This window comes from Schistosoma haematobium, chromosome ZW, assembly GCF_000699445.3.
Source record: "Schistosoma haematobium chromosome ZW, whole genome shotgun sequence".
In the NCBI taxonomy this organism is placed as follows: domain Eukaryota; kingdom Metazoa; phylum Platyhelminthes; class Trematoda; order Strigeidida; family Schistosomatidae; genus Schistosoma; species Schistosoma haematobium.
Genome location: NC_067195.1, coordinates 53,701,716 through 53,723,884, shown reverse-complemented (window position 1 = coordinate 53,723,884; position 22,169 = coordinate 53,701,716). Strand labels below are relative to the sequence as shown.

At 35.4% G+C, this 22,169-nt stretch overlaps 1 protein-coding gene across 2 annotated transcripts in view; it reads right to left on the bottom strand.

Moving 5' to 3' along the window:
- Positions 1-17,173, bottom strand: part of SMPD2_1 (Sphingomyelin phosphodiesterase 2, neutral membrane (Neutral sphingomyelinase)) — a 29,071-nt gene extending 11,898 nt beyond the window's left edge. The window contains exons 1-7 of one of the 2 annotated variants that reach the window (XM_051211755.1): positions 16,486-17,173; positions 16,168-16,277; positions 16,033-16,135; positions 15,920-15,996; positions 15,697-15,883; positions 7,602-7,811; positions 511-688 (exon numbers count right to left, since the gene is read on the bottom strand). In XM_051211755.1, coding sequence (XP_051071853.1) covers positions 511-688; positions 7,602-7,811; positions 15,697-15,883; positions 15,920-15,996; positions 16,033-16,135; positions 16,168-16,208 — 796 coding nt within the window. In that variant the 5' untranslated portion in view covers positions 16,209-16,277; positions 16,486-17,173. Of the gene's footprint in view, positions 1-510; positions 689-7,601; positions 7,812-15,696; positions 15,884-15,919; positions 15,997-16,032; positions 16,278-16,485 lie in introns of both variants that reach the window. The other variant, XM_051211756.1, reaches the window with a different exon arrangement.
- Between the last annotated feature and the right edge of the window lie 4,996 nt (positions 17,174-22,169).

The following is a 22,169-nucleotide window of genomic DNA, read 5'->3' as shown; positions in this document are numbered from 1 at the left end:
GATGAGCTTTAAGATCATAGGCACGCCTTCCTGAAAAGTGCTAAATAGCATTAAACTTTGCTCCAAGTTTTCTAATCGACCACCTTACATTTTAAGATAGAATATTCTAGATTAGAAAGGTCCATTCTACCTTCATGAAGAATGTAGTGTAAAACAAAAAGAAAATTGAGGTTATTTTCTTTTTTTTACCTAGATACTAATGAACGACATAATCTCTAGGATCTCAACTAAGGAAGTTCTTACGGACCAATTTAATACTGATCGCATAAAACTGTTTCGTTCCATACAGTGAACAACTACTTACTTTTTATACCTATTAGTATTGGCGAATAATGCAGAGAGAAGAGGTCTATGAGACGGTGTGTTCGTAAGTCAGTTTCATCCGAAAAAAACTATGGTAATGATGATGGAACCAAGTGACCAATCAATCAACATTATTTAAAGGGATATAAAACCAAAAAAGGATAAATCAATCCAATAACAATAATATCATCACCATCATTATCTTACATGGTATATGAAATGAATCTATTATTGATGGCCCAGAACGATAAAATATGTAATCTAATCTTTCACCATTCCCATATGTATTTGTCCAAAGTTGATTACGATAAGGATTATCAGCTCGATCACACGTACATCCCTCTGACTCTAATTCTGTAATATTTGTATTCTTCAAAGCAACAGTCTATATATATGCACATATTTTTTATTTTATGGAGAAAAAAGAATGGAAAACGTAAGAAAAATCAGTAATTTTAATTTTTTGGGAAAAAACATAGTCACTATTATTTTTTAAATGGCACATCAGCCAGACTGGCTCATCTGTGGTTATTGTATGAGGACTTCAGTCTTTGATTATAGACTCAGAAGACCTGTCAGATAGAATTATATCTAGTTTCAAGATCCTAGCTAGTGTCGCAGTCAGACTAACAACTTAAACCGGAAGCTTTGAAGTTAATCTACCTGGTCCTTTCCAAATTCGTTGAGTCGATAGGCTTACCTCAATTTCTCATTCAGATTGTTTAGAAAGTGGTTAACCACATAGTAGTTGAAGTTAGCTGAGCTGTTTTTCGGAAAGTTTCACCCATCGTCCCAATTTTCCAGCGTGACAGTGGACCAAAGTATATGCTTCTACTGAGATCGTTGCACTAACAACTGACTCTATAACACCTGTGTCCTAATATATCTGATCAGTTACCAACTATTATCTATCCAATCAGCCTGTCCCATTTCTTTTGTTTTTGTCACCAACATCTCAAAATCATATCACTGCTGTTTTGATATTTTACCAAGCTTAACATTATTCTAGGCCAAACGTCTCTCTATTTGTTTTTGAAATACACTCTTGATCTTCACATAATCAAGATGAACACTAAAGTCTTTCGGTAAGACGCATACTCACACTACAACACGATCCGAGTCTAAATATAAGCTCCAGAACAAGCATGTTCTCCTACCGAGCCCCTCAAGCGATAGTTGATGTAAATATGGTTTATTCGTGTCAATTCTATGGTTAATCATGTTAAATATTTCTCTTTATTTTTGACAATGATTTTGTTAGAAACAAATTATTACCTGAGAATAGTTTCAACATGCCCTTCTTTTTATCTGTTCGGTGATCCGGGACACTGAAAGGCAGATCTATTTATTTTCTAGCTTCATTTACCCTAACCAATTGACCATCATAATAATCTCCTACGATTATTGTCTGAGGATTTAAGTTTTTTAAAACGGGTGTAAACTTACTTACTTACTTACACCTGTTACTCCTCGTGAAGGAGCATAGGTCGCTCACCAGCATTCTCCATCCAACCCTGTCCTGGGCAATCCTTTCCAGCTCCTTCCAGTTGTAATTCATCCTTTTCATATCTGCTTCTATTATCCGACGTAACGTGTTCTTTGGCCTTCCTCTTTTCCGCTTCCCTTCAGGATTCCAAGTTAGAGCTTGCCTCGTGATGCAGTTTGACGATTTGCGTAATGTATGTCCTATCCATTTCCATCGTCTTTTCCTAATTTCCTCTTCAGCTGGAAGTTGGTTTGTTCTCTCCCACAGAAGGCTATTGCTGATGGTATCCGGCCAATGGATGTTGAGTATCTTGCGTAGACAGCTATTTATAAATACTTGTACTTTCTTGATTGTGGTTGTTGTAGTTCTCCAAGTTTCAGCTCCATACAGTAGAATTGCCTTGACGTTCGTATTGAAGATTCTCACTTTGATATTGGTTGAAAGTTGTTTTGAGTTCCATATGTTCTTCAATTGTAGGAATGCGGCCCTTGCTTTGCCAATCCTCGCCTTTACGTCTGCATCTGAACCTCCATGTCTATCGACGATGCTTCCCAGATATGTGAAGGATTCTACATCTTCCAGAGTTTCGCCATCAAGGGTGATTGGATTGCTGTTCTCCGCTTTGAATTTGAGGACCTTGGTTTTCCCTTTGTGTATACTGAGGCCTACTGATGCAGAGACTGCTGCTACATTGGCTGTCTTTATCTGAATCTGTTCACGTGTACGTGATAGGAGGGCTAGGTCATCTGCGAAGTCCAGATCGTCTAATTGGTTCTGAGCTGTCCATTGTATTCCGTGTTTTCCTTCAGATGTCGAGGTCTTCATAATCCAGTCGACCACCAGAAGAAAGAGGAAGGGAGAGAGTAAACAGCCTTGTCTGACTCCGGTCCTTACTTGGAATGCATCTGTCAGCTGTCCTCCATGCACTACTTTGCACTGTAGTCCGTCGTATGAGTTCCGGATAATATTGACAATCTTCTCAGGAACTCCGTAGTGTCGAAGAAGTTTCCATAATGTCCTCCTATCTACACTGTCGAATGCCTTTTCATAATCAATGAAGTTGATGTAAAGCTTCATATAAATTTCATTTCTTACTTCTGTCAAAAGGGAGTGAGTGAGAGGGTATACTGAGATGAAGGTTAACGATGTGTATCTTAAACTGTTCAGGTTTTTAAAGGTTCTGTTGATCTGAAAAGCACACAAGCGACTGTCTAATGAAATATATCCCAGAAGCGACTGTTGTACTACGGGGCTTATTACTGCATTTACGTTAACCAGAGCACGATAAGTAGGGATGATGTCTCCAGATGTACGAAGGGTAAGTCGTCTTCGTCCATAATTGATTAGGTCAGGTCAATTGCAAGTTTCGGAGAGTTATATATATATATATATATATATATATTAATGCCACAATATTCTAGAGTCCTAACTAGTAAACTACTAAGCTGTAACATTCACTAATACATATAGTGACATATACAGTTGACAAATAACCAACAGTGAATAATGTAGCTAATTTGCCAAGTAAGTCTTTCTTTCTCATCAGTACATTTGTAGAAACTATTAATGCCATTCAACTGCCTAAAATGAAATATAGCAAGATTTGAATCTATCAATAAAATATCAAATGATTTTAACCTTTTAAACTATTGTTTCATTAAAATATAATCAACAATATACATAACAAGAAAAACTTTACACATTTTAAAAACTGTCATTATTAGCATAAAATAGTATATAATAATGTACAGACTATAATAAATAGAAATTACTATACTACTTCTAATGGATATTCAATGTAATAATATAATCAGCTGATAATAGATCAATAGTAATTCTTTTTCAAATATCATATTTATCACACGAGTTAACCACATGAATATTATAAAATAACTACTCCCATTACATGATACTATGATAATGATGATGATATCTGATTACATCTTGTTTTTCTGAACTAAAATTATATAAGATTATATAGGAACATGAAAATATGTACATTTAATTGTAATTTTTACTTAGAAAGATCTTCCATACGCGTATCCCTTTTATATATATATATATATATATATATATATATATATATATATATGAAAATGTGGGCCCCGCTTATTCTCCAACAATTTAAGATGTGGTTGATTGGGAAATAGTTTTCAATGCAAAATAATATCATTTGTAGAAGACTAGCGACAGTCAAAGAACTACATAATTGGACGCGTTTTAAACAATCTTTCCTCTTTTCTCACACGTAAGTTTTAGATAAAAATTATCAACTTGTGAAAAAAAAGTTAATATATCAGTGAAGATGAGTCTTGAAGATAATAACTTCATTCATAATCTCAAATGGAGTTAAGCTTAAAATGATACTTACCATTGGCTAAGTTATAAAGTTATTATTAAATGTATGATCACATGTTTAATGATCCAGACAGTACCAAAATTTCGCATTGGTAAAGGGTTTTAACCATGATTAGGATACTGAAAATTCACCCGTTGATTTTAGCCGATAAAGAAAATGCTTTTAAAGCACTTCCTTTATATTAAAACATAACCAGAGAGTACTGGGTAGCTGTTTTGTGCTAGCATGAAACTCAGAAGTGAACATCGGTGACCCCAACACGGTTCGAACCCGGGTCCTTCAGGTCTTCCAGTGAATGTATAATGGACTATATTCAGAGCAGCAATTATAAAGTAATTGAAACAGTTAAATTTTAACTAGGTTACTGGTTCGAACCCTGCTAAACTCATACCAGTCTAGACATCCAAGTAGTACCACTAGTTCTCAAATAAAAATATATAGCCTAATATAATGGTTTAATACACGAAATTGCAATCGACTATCAAGTTTTAGAAAAAAATTATAGTAATTACTTAAGAACTAGTGTAATGAGAGGGTATTTCATACTATAGTGATAGACAACCGTAGAATACATTATAACAATAGAACGTTCTGAGCTATCACGTTTATTAAACAATACGAAAAGACAAGGAAATGGAAAAATGAAAATAAATATGGGGCAAATCAGTAACAGAATAACAAAATGATTGAGAATTAATTATTTAAGTCATACTATTTTTATAACAGATAGTGATATTAAACGGCTGTCCCAGCCAAATTAGATATGGAGCGTTAGAGCTTATAACTTACAATTTGAAAACTAATTATCTTAACTAATAATCCGTTGCTTAATAGTGAATGGATCTAAATAATAATGGTTCAGTCAGTCAGCTACAACGTAGGACCAGGCACATATATGCATCGGTTCAAGTTCCCATACCTAATTAACACACCAAGATGAACACAAAAGTCATGGAAGTAGTTAATTCAGTGGTGGTAAGATATAAAAGAAAGACCGCATATAAGGACATAGTCCGGGAAGACAGAATTAGTTCGTAGAGAGAAAGATATGAAGCGTTTTAATCTCATACTTTAAAGAAAGACAAAGAGTGTATACACCAACGCCATTGTGATCGATTCTGAGCCGTGTCACCCAGAGTCTCCTACCATTGTTTACGATAGTCACATGGACCCCGACCAAATAGTCTGCATCTACCAACATGGCTCAAACTAGGAGTTATTGACTTTAAGCACTGATGCCACGTTTTGGTTTGGCAGCCCCTAACTTTCTTCCAAATATCCCAAACACTAATCAGGATTGCGTGTCGTGTTAATCGGTGTTCAGGCATACGTAACACGTGGCCCAACCATCTCGGTCGATGAAGATTAACAACCTCATCAACTGCTTACGAGTATTTTCTACCCTTAATGGCCATGTCTCGCAGCCGTAAAGTAGAATAGAACAAACTGCTGCACAGTATACTCGTCCGTTAATTGATAGGCGGATATCTCGCCTTCGCAGTAGGTCACGTAAGTTTGCAAGAGCCAAACGAACTTTTCGAATCCGTGTTGAGATTTCGTCGGACACCAAAACTTCCAAGATGAGTGAAGTTGTCTACGCAGCATACATAAATAGTACCACTTTCTAGAGTCTCAGCCAAGTAGGTCTGCTGACCGATTTGACATAGGGCGCATACGTTGAAGGCTCTAATGAGCAGTTTGGAGTGAGGTTTCAGTACACCTGAGACAGTGTTTTGACCACAAGAATCGTCGGCCATGGTGACACTTAGGGAGGAAGCCAAGAGCGGAAGCTTATTGTTTAAGGTCGATGTAGGAGGAAAAATAGGAATGGAGAAGGGAGGTTGATTATGAATACAGTGGTCTTGAGTGCTGTTAGAGGTATGTGCGCGGTTATCACTTCTCGGTTACCTACACTGTGGAAGGTCTCTTCTGGAGGTACCTGAAAAGGAAATTGGATTAGAGGTGGCCTTAGTGACCTGAGAGCGTGACCGCAGTATCCAAGGGACAACTGCTTGAGGTCGGTCACAAACGACCTTTTTGTCTTACCGTTCTTCAATCGACCTATCTGACGTGATAGGACCTTGAGGAATGATTGTTACAGCCAGTATAGCTTGATTGGTTCAAGATAGGCGAGCCCGACCACTACGTCAAGGTAGTAACAACGGTCGGGAATCATGATGGTTAATTTGTAAACTATATCATGTGGTGTTGCTCATCACGCTATGATGATTATATTCAGATAGCTCACAATTTCCGAAAATACATATGCCTTAAAAAATTTACTGCGTATCATTCGTCTTAAAAGTTTGATGATATCTTAGGGACAATAACTGGATTCACAAAACATTTTAACAATAAAAAATAACTTAATAATGTGTAGCATATCGAAACATAATTCAGTTTACTTCCATATTGATCAAATATATTGCTAACTGTTAATTGATAATATAAAAGGTTGAAGTTAGACATTAACACCGTTGGTTGCTGGTTCAGTAGTTTAGAGGTTAAGTGTTTGCGCACGAAACCGTGGATACGCACTGCTGAGTCCCATACCAAGACGAAACAGCCGTCCAGTGCTTCTACGTTTCTATTGGTGATCTAAAATTGATCGATTCATGATCTCAATAAAAAAACTCAACAATCTCTACAACCCCATATTGATAATATGAATGTACTTTATTTTACTACAAAATCATTAGTTTCTGTTTTATCTAATTCTTTTCTTTCCTTCATGTTCATGCATCAATTTACTTTACACTTTTATAAATGAAACCTATACATATTGCTCTAAATACTAACATATCAACAATAATATACAACAGATAAAATTACTAACAACTGGACATACCTATGATGTTATTTTATGTAACTCAACTATTGGTTTACAGTAAATTTACTACAAAAATGTATGTGCTATAAAAAAAAGGTTGAACAGCTGTAACTTTATAAACATTTGAAATATAATATTTAACACATCTAGTATAAATGTTAATTAAGTTGATTAACTTTTCCCACTTATATTTACATTAATTAATTTAATGGATTATTTAAATTTAGTCATAATCATAAACTAACAGTAGTTCAAGAACTGTTAGAGACTAGAGAAAACTGGATAACTGTTTTGTTCGACGTTTAGAATTTCTTAGTAATACCCACTTAAAAATTTATAATCTTGGTTAGACAGCAAGTGCAATACTTTAAAATCACTTACATTTTAATTTCAATCGATTCGTCATACAGAGCGGTGATCAAGAAATTCCATCAGTAAATGACTTATTCATAAATAAGTTAGCACCATGAATCCCGACATTCAACTGATAGTTCAAAAAATCTGTCTTAAAGTTAATCGCTATTAAGAACAATAACTAGGAGGTTTTCATAATTACCAAGTAATGAAACATGTGAAAACATTTTTTGAAGAAAAAAGACAGCATATATATATCCCAAACTTACATTATTAAGCCATGCATCAGATAATTTTAATGAAGTACTAAACAATTCAATAGCTGAAGTATTCGATTCCAAATTGAAATCTCCAGTAATTATAATTGCATCAGAACCAGTGGATGTCATGCGAACAAATTCCATTATTTCAACTAATTGAGATATTCGATGTCCATTATATTTATCTAACATACGATCTAATTCATAACGAGCAATTAACTTGAATGGAAACAGAAAAAATAACATTTCGAAAAAAAAGAAAATTGAGCAACTGAATATGAGTATATATATGTATACAACCAAGTCGAAATTATCATGGGATCATTGATTAGTTAATTTGCAAGAAAATAGTATTTGAATTAAAAGGCTTGAGTACAAATTCTAAAAAAATACTATGATTGATCACATTCTTCTATTTACAAATTTATTAGTTCAAGTACTTACCATTATTAATAAGTGGTTACTAACTTTTATACATGACTTAACAATGTCGATAAATCAAAGATGTGAATATTTCAAGTCAGATAATTGCGATAGCCTATTCAAATAAAAGAATGGTATAGGCTAGTACTATGTGAAGTCCACATAGGTTGTTCTAGTCTCTGGACAGATCAATCTATTCACTCATCTTAAGCCATATTTTTAACCTGTCACTTATTCACTTATCTGGACTGTTTTTTATATGGTCACATGTGTGCTAATTACTTACCTTACTTATCACATGTCTTATTTTTGGTCTGACTATAAATATCGATTCACATATGTCTAAATGGAGTTGGATCACTCGCCTTTTCCACCTGGTGTCATTTTGTTTTGCTTCGCCTTCCGATCAACGATTGTACGAAATATGCGTATTCAAAAATTCATTCCCGTATTGCACTTATTTAATCCCGTTACTCATTAATGTCAGTTAAGTCGATGATTATATACGAGGATTGACGACATCTATATTTCGACGACAAGCAGCAAACAATCTACCTCGAGTCAGATCTCGAGCCACTAAAGAACTAATTAATACATCCCAGTCTCTAAGGTTTCCTTCCATTTTCGTTTAAACTAAAACCTGAAATAAGTAGGAAAGTATATATTCGCGAAACTATCGTAGGGGCTTGTATCGTCTAAATAAAGAATATGATTTAGTCGAATGTACTGAATATTATGACACTATATAAGTGTAAATCAGTTCAGTTTGTTGATAGAAAGAAACAAACAGGTTATATTTAAACTTGCAAAACTTAAAAAAGTAAAATATTTTGAGATAAAAGTAGATTTGTCATTTAAGACTGTTAGTCTAAAAACAGCGCGGAACATATGAACCAAAGAGTCAATAAATCCCCATATGACTTAAGGTTAATTAACACGCTAGTCTGATGAAATTCAGCTATAAACAACTTATTGTCACTCTGATCAGAATATTAAACTTGGATAAATGAAGTTTTTTAATGCTCAAAAAGTATCTGAGATGCTTTTTCAGTTTAGTTCTAATGGCATTCTCGACTGATTTACTTTGCTTGACTACAAATTTAGGTTTTATTTCAACACTACTGACAACATACTTTAACTGTGTTTAAATAAAAATTTTGACTTAATCTCTACCAGTTATTTCTAAGTAAAAATTCAAATGTACATTCACTCAGTGAACACTAGAATTTTCTTTTTTTCTGTTGTTGCTTGACTGAAAATATTCACTCACCAGCTTTAGTGATTACACCATGAACATTTTTCCGAAATCCATAAACACCAGTATAATTACCAACCTCAATATCTAGGTACCACTAATATGAGTTCAGATATCATCATAATTTTCAAAAATAACACAAATTGTAGCAACAAAGTTTATAATTTCTTTTTAATTTTTAACTGTTTTAACCCATTAAATGGGTCATGTGATTACAGCATTCAAAATATTGTGATGCAAACCTCATTTTTTTTGCAGTAGAACTTAAATTACGGAAAAAATATAGCCTTTTGCCAGTATACAAAATCCACGACTATCAAAATTATTGAAGAACAATTCTCTCCTTATTTCAGTAGTATAACAATGGAGAAGATAAAAATATGTCAAAAGCTTTTTATTTGAATAGTAAATCTTAAGAATCTCATTAGACAAGTGGTTATTACAGAACACATAAATCCTTCAAATCAATTGATAATTAAATCATGAATGCTTAAAGAATGATATCAGAAAGAGGTTTTGTGAATACTATAGTAATTTAATAGTTGAGGTCATGAGTCTATTGAAGCTAGACTACCATGAAAAACCTGGAAGCACTGGACGATCATTTTGTTCTGTTGTGGGACTCTTCAGCAGTGTGCATCCACAATCCTGCCCCGTGGGATTCAAACTCAGGACCTATCGGTCTCGAGAGCAAACGCCTAACCTCTAGACCACTGAGCCGGCATCCAACGGTGTTAATGTCTAACTTCAACCAATCTACGAAATTGAGCCACTGTCCACCATAGTCTTCAGTGAGTTACTATCTCACAACAGACCATAGTGGTCTAGCTTCAATTGACTCATAAACTCAACTATTAAAATACCACACTATCCACAAAACCCCTTTCTGATAATAATCATCATACGCTCACTAGTGACTGGCTTCAAGAGGTATTTCCTAGGGTTCTAGTGAGAAGCAATGACCAGTGGAGTTCAACCGGTCAAACGTTGTTAAACACAGACTTTATACATCAGTATTATATGTTAGAGATAAAATAATGTTAAATAAATCTATTCACTTGAGGGTTAAGATCATATTAATCTATTAAATAAAATTACACTGTAAATAATAGATATATACATACCTGGCAAGTTCGTTGGTAAAATTATAATTGCATAAATCACACAAAAAATGATTGCTTTAGAAAAGTGTCATTATTATATAGCTCATCAGTCATATGATATATTGATTATCTGACTAGATACTAATATTATTTTAATTATGCGATTAAAAAAGGAAAAATGTTTAGAAAAATCTAACACTTATCGAAGTTTATTTAGAATAAAAATATTATTATTATTGGTATCGTTTAAACTTGTGTTAATTTTATTTCGTCTATTTATTTACTTTGAAGAAGTAACTTGAATTAAGTTATGAAACGTCAGAAGTACAATTTTCTACTCATTGAGATATTACTAACCTATTGTTATTATTAATGGCTTTATTCAATATTCCACGTTTAATACAATTCTAAAAATAACAATTCAACAAGTTTCCTTTCCAAAAAAAAACGACACCTGAATACAGACATAAACTAGGTTAATAAACTAAATGGAACTAAATGAAATATCTTTTAATGAGATTAGAATCTGTATAACTTTTACTTAGAATCATGTTTAGGAATACACGTCATTGACTACGTCAGCTCTTACAACCTGTTCGTCATAATTTATTTGCTAAGTAAGGTATTGCAGAGCTTTTATATATTCGCTTGCGTGCATGGATTCTAAGGGATGTATTACATAATCCAATAATCATTTCAGTTACCAAAGGGATGATATTTTGAATGTCTTGATTAAAATATGTTCAATCAAAACATATCTTATTAAAGGTTTAGAAAGTTAAATTTGAATATACCAATTTAAAGGTACAAGTTTTTGCGGTAAATTAATGGCAGTCAAAGAGCTGCTAAATAACGAAAAAGTAAGGAGTAGCCTAACTTCTTATTGCATAGTATCTAAGCCTATGACTTTTGTGAGAATTACACTTGCAGACCTTTGATTTCAAGGTGAGCACGAAAACCGTAAACATCTCTAAACTCAAACACAATAACTTAGCTTTGTTAACAAACGAATTATCATCATTACAAAACATTTAGAGTTCGATGAGTACTGCTGTACTTAACTAAACCTGAATTCGCACCTAAATTTATGAATATTAAGGTAGCTATATTAGTGTTCGCTATTTGTTTTATTTATTCTCATAAAAGAGGACAAAATGAATAGACACTAAGGTATAGTCTGATGGCTGAAACATACAACATCCAACCAGGTCACAAGTTCTGTCTATTTTGGCTTGGTCAGTTTGAAGTAGAGTATGCCAAACTGTAGGTGGCTTATGAGTACCATAAATACCAATTAGTCATTAATTAAACATATACTTTAATAAAAATATTATTAAAAGATCTCAGGAAAGATAATTTATACAAATTCTTGGTAGGTGTTGTCCGTACCACTAAATATAACTTTTGAATAATAAATTATTTTTATTATAGAAAGAAATCGAGACCACTGAAGATTCTATGATATTATTTTGAATAAATTACAAATATAGAAATAAACAAAGCAGAGCATTAATAGCGCTTAATTGATGTAGGCATACAAATTGTAAACGTCGTTCTTTTAATTTTGACAGATTATTTGAAATAAACAGTCACTATTAATTCATAGTTTTTATTCTTCACTCATTGTTTAAACTGTATTTTCTATATTTAAATTTCTAATGTGTTTAACTTTATTGTACCTCTTCTACTTCACATATTGTTGATTTCCTGTTTTGTACTAATATGCAATGTAGAAAATTGGATCCCATTTTAACTATTAATTACCAGTTTTGAAGAATCAAAACTTTTTATTTATGTCAAATAATCTTTTTTTTTGAAAATACCACTACTAAACATCATTAGAATTTCAACTAGTCTATCCTATATTTTCCGCATTATTTATAATACTGCATAAACTATAACTATTGACAGGTTTTATTTCATATACTCAATGCATTACGTTAACAGGAGATTCACTGCCTTACCGTTATATTGGAATGACATATAAGGAATGCTCCATATAAAATCTAACAAGTCCTCTATATTTATATACTTCGCCTTAAGGAATATCCAGGTTATTCATCAAAATTATTTTAATGTGTGAAACTTTTAAATTCATAACGTAATTTTGATTGCTATTATATAAACCGTGTAAATGAATTTGATTTATGCACAACATAATATGTCCATCTCGGTCCAATCTGTATTCAGCCAACTGTTTTTACTAAACTCATTCGATGGCTCAAAAATCCTCAAATTTCTTGTTAGGGTAAAACAAAACAGACAAATTATGTTTTCTCACACAGCTAAAAACAATTTGACAAATTTCACAATGTTCAACTAATTTCGATAATGTAATAAGAAGACGAAGATTATCAGAATTATGTGATATATTAGCGCAATACATTTTGAACAATCTGTGTTTACCAATTTAAACGTGTATTTGGTCACACATACATAGGGAGGAGCAATCGTGATCTCAAAATTAGTGTCAACATGTACCGAAATGGTTGCAGAAACAAATACAATCAAGTGACCCAATAAGAGCAGAGGATAAACATCCATCATCGTCTATTGCTAAACATATAATTGAAACAGGCCATAAGATTGGTCTAAACTCGGTTTTTGTGGTTTTGTATAAAAGTGTAAAAGGGCGTATACTAAGGTTTATTGAGGCCTTAGTCAAACCCCCTTTGTGTGTTCAAAAAACAGTTTGTTCTTACCTTAAACCTACCCTGGTAATATTGACTTATTATCCAGAATGATTAGGTTTCGAATTGTGTTGACATTATTATTTCTCTTATTATTATCCTTATCTCCTCTTACCCCATTTCCAGTCTAGTTGACCTTTTATATTTTATATATAAATGCTCTTAACAAGTATATGTGTGATCAGATTGTTCGAAATGTATTGCGCTAATATATCACATAATTTTGATAATCTTCGTCTTCTTATTACATTATCAAAATTTATCAAAGGAACTGATTGCTTTAAAGTTCAACAAATTATAATCAATCAGCGTAATCTATTCAGACTGTCATTGCAGGAAATTGCTGTCAACAGGGGATGGACGTATAAGACGAAAACATACCTTTCATGTTGTATGCCTAAAGCATCATAAATATTCTATAACTACGCAAACAAGTTATGAGCAAACTATGGTTATTAAATGATTTGAAACGCCTTCTACTAGTTTCTACCTAAGTAGATAAACGATATAATACTCTACATAGTGTGAGAATTAAAAATGACTATTCGTACCTGAAATCAATTACTGACTCATATAAAAGACTGAGGGATAAAACATCTACTAATCTGTCTCATCCAGTCAAGTCCTCCGACAGAATTGTCTTAAGTAAGAGATGCGTGAAAACTTGATGCTTTTCTGATTATAGCAGTATCCATCAAATATTAAATAACCTAGATAACTATGTTGTGTTTGAGGAAGATTTTTAAAAATAACTACCAATCAAACAAACAAATTTAGTATAAGGGTTGTGCAGATTATTAAGTTTTTGATTGAGATCATGAACCGATTGATGTTAGACCACCTTCCAGGTTTCCAAAGGTGGTCTAACATCAATCGGTTCATGTTCTCAATCAAAAACTTAATAATCTCCACAACCCCTATACTAGTAATCAACATGTGCGCACTAGTGACCAGCTTCGTGAGGGAATTCTCGGAGTTCTAGTGAGAAGCCGTGATCAGTTGAGCTAATTCATGTCGGGTAGAGACAGGTATCTACCTCAGTACAATGGAAGTTGGTCGCGCAATTTCGTGGATTGGTTGATGTTATACACTATCACCACTGGATGCCGGTTCAGTGGTCCAGTAGATCAAGCGTTCGCACGCGAGACCGAAGGCCCTGGGTTCGAATCCCACGAGTGGGATCGTGGATGCGCACTGCTGAGGAGTCCCGCAATAGGACGAGACGGCCGTCCAGTGCTTCCAGGTTTCCAAAGGTGGTCTAACATCAATCGGTTCAGGATCTCAATCAAAAAAATTAGTAAACGTGATCTTATACTAATGAGGAGATATAAGCGAAACTGTGGTTTATGAACGAACAAATCAGGTATAAGATAATAAATCTTGGATTTCGGCGCGAAATTCACTTTCATTTGACTAAATAGTTTCGACATTAAAGCTGATGTCAGTTCGTGATGAAAATCCTAAATCTAATTCCTAACCTCAACCATCGACTGCCAATCCTAATCCTCACACTGGTTTATAACCTTCATTTGGTCCGTTATTAGGTGGACACTCTCAAGGTCACTTTAGTGTCGCGCAAAGGTCTTCCATAATTTAGTCTCACCGAGATATGCACACTTTTACCGCTAACACATGCCTCATCAAGTTATTAGTTGAGAAATATCATTTGCAAAAACGTTGAGTAAGAGAAGCGAAGTTTGGTGTTATCCCTAAAAAAAAATAACTTTGACAAATCTTGAATGATTCCAAAGATTCAGTAACCCTACTAATTGTCTCTCATTAGTGTCATAGCAACTTGAAGTTTACGTTTAGCTACCAAGGTAAAAGCTAGAACGCTAATTTCCATGTTTTGGTTTCAGTGCCCCTGTTGTTTCGCCAGATCTTACACAATCCATACATTTCAAGAACATGTGCATGATTCTGTATTGTTTAGTAAAATGAAATGGTTTTGGTAAACAAGCTTATTGTATTCATAGCAGGCCATTCCATGATAAATTCATATTTGCTCAAACTTAGAGGCATTAAAACTAAACTATTTGAAAATAACGACGTTTAAATGGGGATTATCAAAAACACTGGATAACACAATTGCAATAAGGAAAAACAGCTTATCACAAAGATTTACTTTTTATGAGTCAAAAGCTGTATAATTATAGGACTGATAATGTCGCAAAATCTGGATAGACAAGAATGACCCGAGGTTCCAGTACGTCTTCTCTACATACAATGAGATGTCCATAGAACACCCATTAAATAAAGAAATGGACAATGCTTCATTAGAAAGCAGTGGAAAATGAGTGAAATGCAATGAAGGCACAACTTTTTGAAAATTATGAAACAAAAAAGAATTGGAACTGTTTGTATCAAAAAACTGCTGACCATTCAAAACCAAACTTTATCGTTTTGATGCGTTAGAAGGGGATACTACTAATAAATTTCTTGATACTTAAGCGACTGTCCCAGGTAAAACAGATATATATGCCTGCTTTGTAACTTGATTAGTTTGGAATATTCCAGGTTCAACAAACTCTGAGAGATCTAACTATATGAGTACTTTTTAACAAAATCTACAAACTTTTTATCAAATAAAATCCAGTTAATCAAACCTATTTTTAAAGAGAGAAAAATCTTACGTGGGTTACATAAAAGTTAATCCTAAATCCTTCTTTGCTTGTGATCCGGGCTAACCCAATACCTTTGCCACAATAGTAATCAGCTTGGTGAATAAGATGAGGATATCCGTTAGTAGTAAAGGGATGTGTGAACACACATTCTATAGTCCATTTTGAAAATATGCACATACCAGTTCCTATAAGGTTGCTAGGAAACAATTAGATGACTCCATCGAATACATACCAATAAAAGTAATTAGAGTATGGATACTTCTCGTCCAGAATGTTTCGGAGCTTTCTGTAATCTGATTCCAGCCAAATCTGCCAAAAGCTAGTTCAACGAGTACACCTACCTACCTCCTGAAGTAAAATCACGTCGAAATCCCCAACTGATAACTTCGCGGCAATCGCATTAACACGGTCTTCTTTTCTCACAGTCGGAGACGGGAAAAACACGGCCCTAAAAGATCAACTACAGAAATCTTCACAAACCAGCAATTAAATGTTAAAACCTTGAACTTTTCTTCGACCATGTTGTAAATTATAATATCAGGGGGTGCCAGTGAAGCTTTACGGCTCGGAGATAAATCTCGACGTTTAGTCTGCAGAAAATGTATAAGAAAAATGTGCTGCCTAAATAAAGAGGATTCTACTATACAATATCGTATTATTGCATTTAAAAGATATAACAAGACAGCATACAATACCCATGCAAAAAGATAAGATGAATCGGCTTTCAAACTTTTCAAAACAATGATTATCTAAATGCTCATATGATAGGACCACCCTGCTAAGTAGGAAATCACTTACAAAGCAGCGAAAATTATTCGAAGATCGCTCCGTTACTGAAGTGTTGCCTTACCAATCATATAAAGTTTGATAATACGAATATAACCAATATGACAGGATTTTAACGTGGCATGCTTTTAGAACATTTTAAATCACTAGTACGTAGAATGGCCTCGGGTTTATGATGATCTGTTGCAAATTTCATTGGTCTTCGTGGAGCATCATAAGTCTTCTGCACAGTTCAGTGTAGTGAGTCTAGTCACTTGATTCCCAGTGACCATCTTCATGATTATGAAGATCTTTGGACCGACGAATGTCGCTTAAAAATTTATATTGACTCGTTAAACGCTGGAAAAGCAGAAAAATATGTGTTGATGTACAATTTTACTAACTTCGGTTTTTTAGATCACGAAGACCACTGAGCACCTAAGCGCTTATTGTTTTCCCGTGAAAGTGCTGGATTAAGAGCGGCTTACTGCCGTTTTTTCAAGTGGTTTGCTCAATAATAAAGCAGGCATTAAATGTAACGATTACAATTGGAGTAGTCGCAGCGGCTGCATTCGAAATAACTTCAGTGTTTTACCCGGTAATATGATCAGAGCTACTCTCCGGGAAATAATCAATACTGAAATTTCCGAACAACGTGTAAATTTCGATGATGAAATCACCCGAAAAGCTTATGCAGCAATTTGTAATTTTTACATAGTAGTGTCGCGAGAGTTAATACACTGGATATGATTCAAGAAAGGAGGAACAAGAAAGCAGTGATCAATACCAGCCGAACAAGAGCAGAAAAAGCCAAGGCACAAGCTGAATACACAAGCAAGCGAAGAGAAGCATCAGAACTGACAAAAGTAAATATGTGGAAGGTTTAGCAATGACAGCGAAAAAAGGTGCAAGAGAAGGAAACATGAGACTACTGTATGACACGACAAAGAAACTCTCTGGAAATCGCCGCAAACCAGAACGACCAGTGAAAAGCAAGGAAGGTAAGGCAATCACCAACATTGAAGAACAACAAAACAGGTGGGTAGAACACTTCAAAGAACTCTTGAATCGACCAGCTCCACTGAACCTACCCAACATCGAAGCAGCACCCACGGACCTCCCAATCAATGTTGGCCCACCAACAATTGAAGAAATTAGCATGGCCATCAGACAAGTCAAGAGTGGCAAAGCAGCAGGACCGGACAACATCCTGGCAGAGGCACTAAAAGCAGACGTAGCGGCAAGTGCAAGGATACTCCACATTCTCTTCAATAAGATTTGGGATGAGGAACAAGTACCAACAAACTGGAAAAAAGGACTCCATAGACGCCCAACTTCGAGACCAACAGGCAGGATTCCGTAAGGATAGATCGTGTACAGACCAAATCGCAACTCTACGGATAATTGTGGAACAATCAATTAGATGGAATACATCACTCTACATCAACTTCATTGACTATGAGAAAGCATTTGATAGCGTGGACAGAACAACACTACGGAAGCTTCTTCGACACTACGGGGTGCCTCAAAAGATAGTCAATATCATGCAGAGTTCATATTATGGAGTAAACTTAAAAATCGTGCATGAAGGACAAGTCACAGATTCGTTCTAAGTAAAGACCGGTGTCAGGCAAGGTTGCTTACTCTCACCCTTTCTCTTTCTCCTGGTGATCGACTGAATCATAAAGACGTCAACAACTGAAGGGAAACACGGGATACAGTGGACATCTAGGATGCAGCTGGACGATCTAGACTTCGCAGACGATCTGGCCCTTCTATCCCAGTGTGGCAGCAGCCTAAGCAGCGGTAGGTCTCAATATACACAAAGGGAAAAGCAAGATTCTCCGATACAACACAACACACACCAATGAAACCACACTGGACAGAGAAGATTTGGAAGATGTAAAAACCTTTACATATTTAGGCAGCATCATTGATGAACACGGTGGATCTGATGCAGATGTGAAGGCGCGGATCGACAAAGCAGGAGCAGTATATTTACAACTGAAGGACATCTGGAACTCAAAACAACTGTCAACCAACACCAAGGTCAGAATTTTCAATACAAATGTCAAGACAGTTCTACTGTATGGGGCAGAAACCTGGAGAACTACGAAAGTCATCATCCAGAAGATAAAGGTGTTTATTAACAGTTGTCTACGCAAAATACTTCGGATCCGTTGGCCAGACACTATCAGCAACAACCTACTGTGGGAGAGAACAAACCAGATTCCAGCGGACGAAGAAATCAGGAAGAAACGCTGGAAGTGGATAGGACACAAATTGAGGAAAGCACCCAACTGCGTCACAAGGCAAATCCTGAGGGTCAAAGGAAAAGAGGAAGACCAAAGAATACATTACGCTGGAAAATGGAGATATACATGAGAAAAATGAACAAGGATTGGATGGAACTAGAAAAGAAGGCCCAGGACAGAGTGGGTTGGAGAATGTTGGTCGGCGGTCTATGCTCCATTGGGAGTAACAGGAGTAATTAAGTGTCATGAGAGAATTTCATTTTAAAATACAGGAATGCGCTCGTTTATTTGCGCGTAATTCTTGAAAGAAACTGTGATGAAATGAAAGATTTAATCCACTGACCCGAATTGTAGGGCGTTATGTTAAACGTCTTATCCTAGGCGAAATCAATCCATAGCACAGCTGCGCTGAAGAGCTTACGTTGTTAGTCCGTAGATCATTTTACTGGCCATCACAAATAAACGATGGATTATTTGGGGGTCATTTATTTATATACTGTACGACAGATGGCCGTAATTCCTGTATGGAGTGACTACCAAGAAAACTTTAGATTTTTGACATTGTACTGAGATTAATTGTAACCCTCAAACAGCTAATTCAATTTTCCTCAGAGTTTTCATTTTGAGCCTTCAATTATCGGTGAGTTTTCATCATATGTAGCTTGCAATTTTTACCCACATGTCCAGTTTGGGAAAATTTCAAACATGGTGATTTCTTTCTGACTCACCCTGACCTTCGTTATACATGTGAACTGACTAGTTTACCACAACCATACAAATAATAACTCTCACTACACAACAAATTCAGTATATTTATTTTCCACCTTAGCAACCTGCTCAACAGCCACTTTTTTGTAAATTACAGAATGACTAAGACCTGTTATGTTATGTATCATGTCGGCAAACCTCAAAGACCAAGTCGCATCTGATTAAATCAGCTCTTAAGCAGCGAAAGTTCTTGCTCCAGTCCCTACATTTTTCACGTTTCCATTGATACTTATCCATCTTATGTGCCTGTAGGAAGAGGTTTGTCCACTTTCTTAATTACACCTATCATGTTCAGCTATTGACACTTATCTGTTAGCCGCAAAGTTTTTATACTAGCACAACAAGCATCCAAAAAACAGAGAGCTTGTTGATATATGGTCTGGGTTGGTTTCATTTACATTTAGTCTTTGGCACTAAAATAATATACCTGATCCCAAAATCACAGATTTGTTGTGATTTGATTACCTAATCTGTAAGATCTAACATGGAAGTCACATAATTGCCCATACCGACTCATCCTACGTGATAAGCAGCAGTATAACGTTTAACACTTTCGAAGGGATGGAATGATATGTTTGGTATGAAAAGAGATAAGTTCCATAGAGTGACTGCTTCTCCATCACCTAGCCATGCCATACTAACTAAATGTTTCACGCTCACCGCTCCTGACCTCCAAGTGTTAAGTGTTGAATGAGTGTTCTGCTTCAAGGATCGTGTGGTTCAAGAGCCAAAATCTCTATAAAATCCATCAGATCAAATTTATTCTGTCTGTCGTTGTATTCCACAGATTCAATTTAAAAAGTGACTAGTCCCAAATTTCAATCGTATCTAGCTCAACATCTGCTTCATTATCATCAAGCAGTTAATCAGACAAAACGGAAGTATCTATTGAATGATTACTCAGTCAGCTAACAGACAAATGTCGATATTTCTCCACAAACAGAACCATAAAATAAGGAATACTCGCTCGTAGCAAAAATTTCTGAAGTTAAACTCGAACCAATTTTCAATTAGTATGAGATCAAATAAGAAACTCAAAACCAGATAGTGAACTGGAAGATGTTAGAAACCAACCCCATAATTTCAGCTGGAGTTAAACGGAAATTGGAAACTGACAGAAGCTCAGTGACAAATAGAAACTGTTATGATTGGCAGACTTACTGTCAAATAATGAGAATATAAGCTCGCTAATTCAACCACGCACTGACTGAGGAGATATGACAAACAATCACTTGGCGTACAGATTTATCAATGTCACCTGAAAGCTCCAACCCGTTGCACTTGCTAGAAGTGCTTGAGAGTCACAAAAATCAGTTGCGACAACAAAAACATTGGTAATTTCGTTTACCATTTCTTCTGATATTCCATTCCAGCTATGGTGCATGCGGACTTCGAACAACTGAATAACACTGATTAAAGAATGAAATTCTAGTTTGTATGGACAAAACCCCTAGTTTCCATGCTGTCATGCAGTCGATACTGTTTTTTGCAGGCAATAAGCCTATTGTTGGTGAGTTTGTGAGCACTAAACCTTAGCCAGGATGACAGCCTAAAGGTTTGGTGTATGGCGGATGAAGACATAACGCATGACTGACCAAACAAGAATATTCTCAAGAAGATTCAGTTATCTGTCCTGGTCAACAGAGTTGTCCTTGTAGAATTATGGCACAAGTTCGTTGTTACTATTTTTCTAATAATAGACTTAATCATAATATTGTAGATTTGTCATGATGTGACTAATTATCCTATAAGATCTTACGTGGAAGTCACATCATAGTCTACACTGACTCATCGTATCGTGACAAATAGCAAATATGATGCTTCTGAAGAACACATTTGGGCTGAACATAGAATAATATATTCAAAGTGAATAAAGACATGTTATACAGAATGACCACGTCTGCCAGGATGAGCTATGCCATTTGATTGAATTAATTAATTATTCCCGCCTTCAACAAGTTTGGTCTTCTCTCTGTGTCAAATGCTGAATATATATTTTCCCAGTTATCTCGCGTTCAGCTTTGGAGATTGTGTGGTTCAAATGGTTCAAATGGTTGTGGATGGAATAGAAGAAGCTTTCGCTTAACAGGCTTCCGTGTCTAGTAGCAGGGGATCACCAAATCCTCCAGGCAGGAACCTAGGTATGTTAACAATAAAAGAGGAAAAGAAATTAGTAAATCATAGTGTGATGCTGTTCTTGGTTCTTAAGAGTAGGTCAAGTTGCCTCTTGAAGGACTCCTGAGAAGTCGCTTGAACTAGCTCGGCCGGCAGCGAATTCCAGCATTTGACAACTCTTAAGGAGTGGAAGTTGTGTCTACATTCCGTCTTGCTACGTTGTGTTTCCAGTTTCTGGGTGTTACCCCTTAGGTTATTATTCGAACTAAGCTTAAGTAGGTGTTTAGGAGGATGTCCAGAAGTGTTAAGAATACTATACGCCATTAATAAATCACCTCTAAGACGCCTATACTCTAATGGGTAAAGGTCTAGTGAATGGAAGCGTTCTTCGTAAGGTTTAGATTTGAGTCCTCGAACTGATTTCGTGGCTCGCCGTTGGATACGCTCTAAAGTGACCTTGTCCTTTTGGAGTGAGGGGGGAGTACTATGTTTCCGTACTCAAAATGGGGACGGATGAAACTATTGAAGATTGTATGGAAAGTTCTTTCGTCGAACTGTCCAAAAATGCGCTTCAACGTT